Raw genomic sequence first — 2,679 nt, 5'->3', positions numbered from 1 at the left:
CTGCTGAACTGGAAGAATGTCAGTTCTTAAAGCGGAATAGTCTAATTGTAGAAGAAAGGTTGTTAAAAACACTTCCACCTCGCGTAAGAGAGCGCTTGCAGGCTTGCTCAGATAAGTGTTAAGTTTAAAATGAAACTCTGCATCATTGCATTCTGTAAGCTTTTTGCTTAATATCTCTCTAAAGATGGGTCTAGATGAAGGTGAGATAAGTTTACAAATCAGTCTTAAACTTAAATGCTTTGAACTGAGTTGATTGTAATGGAAAAGAAAAATTTATTTAGATTTGAACAAAAAAATGTAGCCTTTAACAGGTAATCATATGTTTCAAAAATCTGAAACATTAATTGTTGGTTGGGTTCTACTGTTTGAAATAATTCAGTTAAAAAGATTATGATAGTACTGAAATGAAAGAGTTGATTGCCTGGCTATAGTAAGAGTGTATATACTTTTTTTTCCTATGGGACTTTTTTTCTGTTGCTAGTGATAATTTTAAACAGTTTCATCTCCTGCCATTTGAGGTCTAAGAACTGTCTGGAATTAGTTTCTAAGTATGAACTCTTCACTAACTTAGAATATGTTAAATTAAGAGTTTAAACTATTTGAGCAGTTCAGTTGCATGGGGTATACTGAAAGTAATTTTTCAACATACCTTAATTTTTAAAGCTTTTGAGAAGTACTGAGCATTAATTCTATAATTGCGGAAGATGCCATTAGAATCTTGCTATTAAAACCAGTTGGACAATAATACCTGAAACCAATTTCAGTATTTTGTCTTAAAAATAGCAAATACAAAATGTATTGTTGCCTAGAAATTGGGAGGAATTAGAAGAATCTGGAGTAACTGTACACATGGTACTAAACAACAAATCTTAACGGTACTGATCTTCATAGATAAAGATGGCAAATGGAACATGATGTAGTTGCAAAGTTGGGTTCTGTATGTTGTGAGCATCCCAGGTGTTAGTGTAGTGTATGTTGCTGTTTAACATTTTTATAACTTCTCATTACTGACTGCCTCAGTGCTTCTTCTCCACACCCAGTTACTGTATTTTGGTGGCTGGGGAGAGGTTGAAGGAGGTTTGTATTAGGTAGGGACAGAAACACACAGTTAAAACAAACCAAATAATCACACAGCTTATAAGCACTTGGGAGGGGAAAAACAGGAAGCATTATAAGCTTTGCCTTTTCTAGGGATGTAATAATATCCTAAGTTATAGTAGTGGAATGGGCTCTTATGCCATCCTTAATACTTGCAAAACTGGATGGAAATAAAATGGTTCCTGACTTCATTCTTCTGCTGTGCGCTGTTTTATTGTATTTGAAGTCTTAACTCTCATGATATTTATCATGTTCACTAAAAGCATAAGTTGTGCCCCTGGGGGAAAAAAGAGCATGCTTTCCAAAAACATATTTGAAAACTTTTTGTATTATATTAAAGTTTTCAAAACCAGCCTCAATTATGGGTTAAATAGATGAGGTAAACTGTGCTCTTAATGACTTTGTGTTCATCAAGTGTGCTAACTATACATTCCCATTTGTAATAACAAATCACCACAGATAAACCAGTTTTAGTACTAGACTACTTCTAATCATCTTTTGCTCCTACTTCAGTGCCACTTTTGTGGAGAGTAAGGTTTATTTTCAATTAAAATGCTGAAAACAACCCTGATCAGTATGGAAGTAGGAGATGTCTCTGCAGTAGCGGTGCAAGAGGTGCATCTTTATTCACTGTACTAATGGCATTCCAAAGACCTTTGTAGTTAGAGCACTTCTCTCAGGGAACCAAAATGTGGTGTAATTATTAATTTTTATGTACTTCTCGAAATGTTTAGTGTAAACTGATTACTTGTGTTTATGAGCAGACCAGTGCTGCTGGAATAATCTTTCATACTGTCTGTATATAGCTCTTCCATACTCTACTTTCAACTAGTTTGGAGTTGTACAATAGTTGCATAGGAATTAACATGATTCACAAACAGAGCTAGTTGTGGTAGATGTGATTAAACCAGACTACGTTGATCTGCACCCCTGTGGCAAGAGTTTTGTTAATAATTGCAATAGGTCTGTGTCAGGACTTTATAACTTAACAGTGAAGAACACTTCATGCCAGAATTTGACATGGAATAATTGCAGTCCAGTAATTTTTAAAAGATTAAGCAAGCATTTTCTTTGAAGCTTTTTTCTAAATTGGAAATCTGTATTGAAAAAGTTAAATAAGCAAGTAACTGGCGTGGCCAATAACTCCAACTTTTTAGCAGTGCATCTGTCCTTTTCCATAATCAACAAAACTGATGGAGGTGAACAGTGATCTTAAATGTGCATTTTATGCTAGTCCTGTCAGAACGAAATAACAGAAATAACTTGGAGAAAGGTACGTCATTTCTAAAATGTGTAACCTCAAAGGATTTGAGGAAACATTAAGAAATGCATAAGAATATAAATACTGTTTTATAGGTTAAATGGGTTACATTTTTTGCAGACGTTAATATTTTTCACTCTGCACCCCCACAAGAGGATTGGGTTTTTTCACTGCATGTTTGAGTGTTTATAAAACACACAGACAAGAGACAGAAAGTTTAAAGGCTGGAATCTCTAGCCTTGCTTTCAAACCACAGTGTGCCTTTTTGTACCATGAAACCCAATCCTAGTGCTTAGAATTGAGGGTGGAGACAAATATAA

General features: G+C 34.8%; 1 protein-coding gene across 1 annotated transcript in view; it reads left to right on the top strand.

The window, feature by feature from the left end:
• Nucleotides 1-266, top strand: part of LRRC8B (leucine rich repeat containing 8 family, member B) — a 5,176-nt gene extending 4,910 nt beyond the window's left edge. Inside the window, exon 4 of the mRNA XM_010282905.1 lies at nt 1-266. This exon is cut by the window's left edge and continues 166 nt beyond it. Within this exon, the coding sequence (XP_010281207.1) occupies nt 1-122 (122 nt within the window). The 3' untranslated portion in view covers nt 123-266.
• Nucleotides 267-2,679: the final 2,413 nt, after the last annotated feature.

This window comes from Phaethon lepturus, unplaced genomic scaffold (genome assembly GCF_000687285.1).
Source record: "Phaethon lepturus isolate BGI_N335 unplaced genomic scaffold, ASM68728v1 scaffold9350, whole genome shotgun sequence".
In the NCBI taxonomy this organism is placed as follows: Eukaryota; Metazoa; Chordata; class Aves; order Phaethontiformes; family Phaethontidae; genus Phaethon; species Phaethon lepturus.
This window is presented reverse-complemented; position numbering and strand designations above follow the sequence as displayed.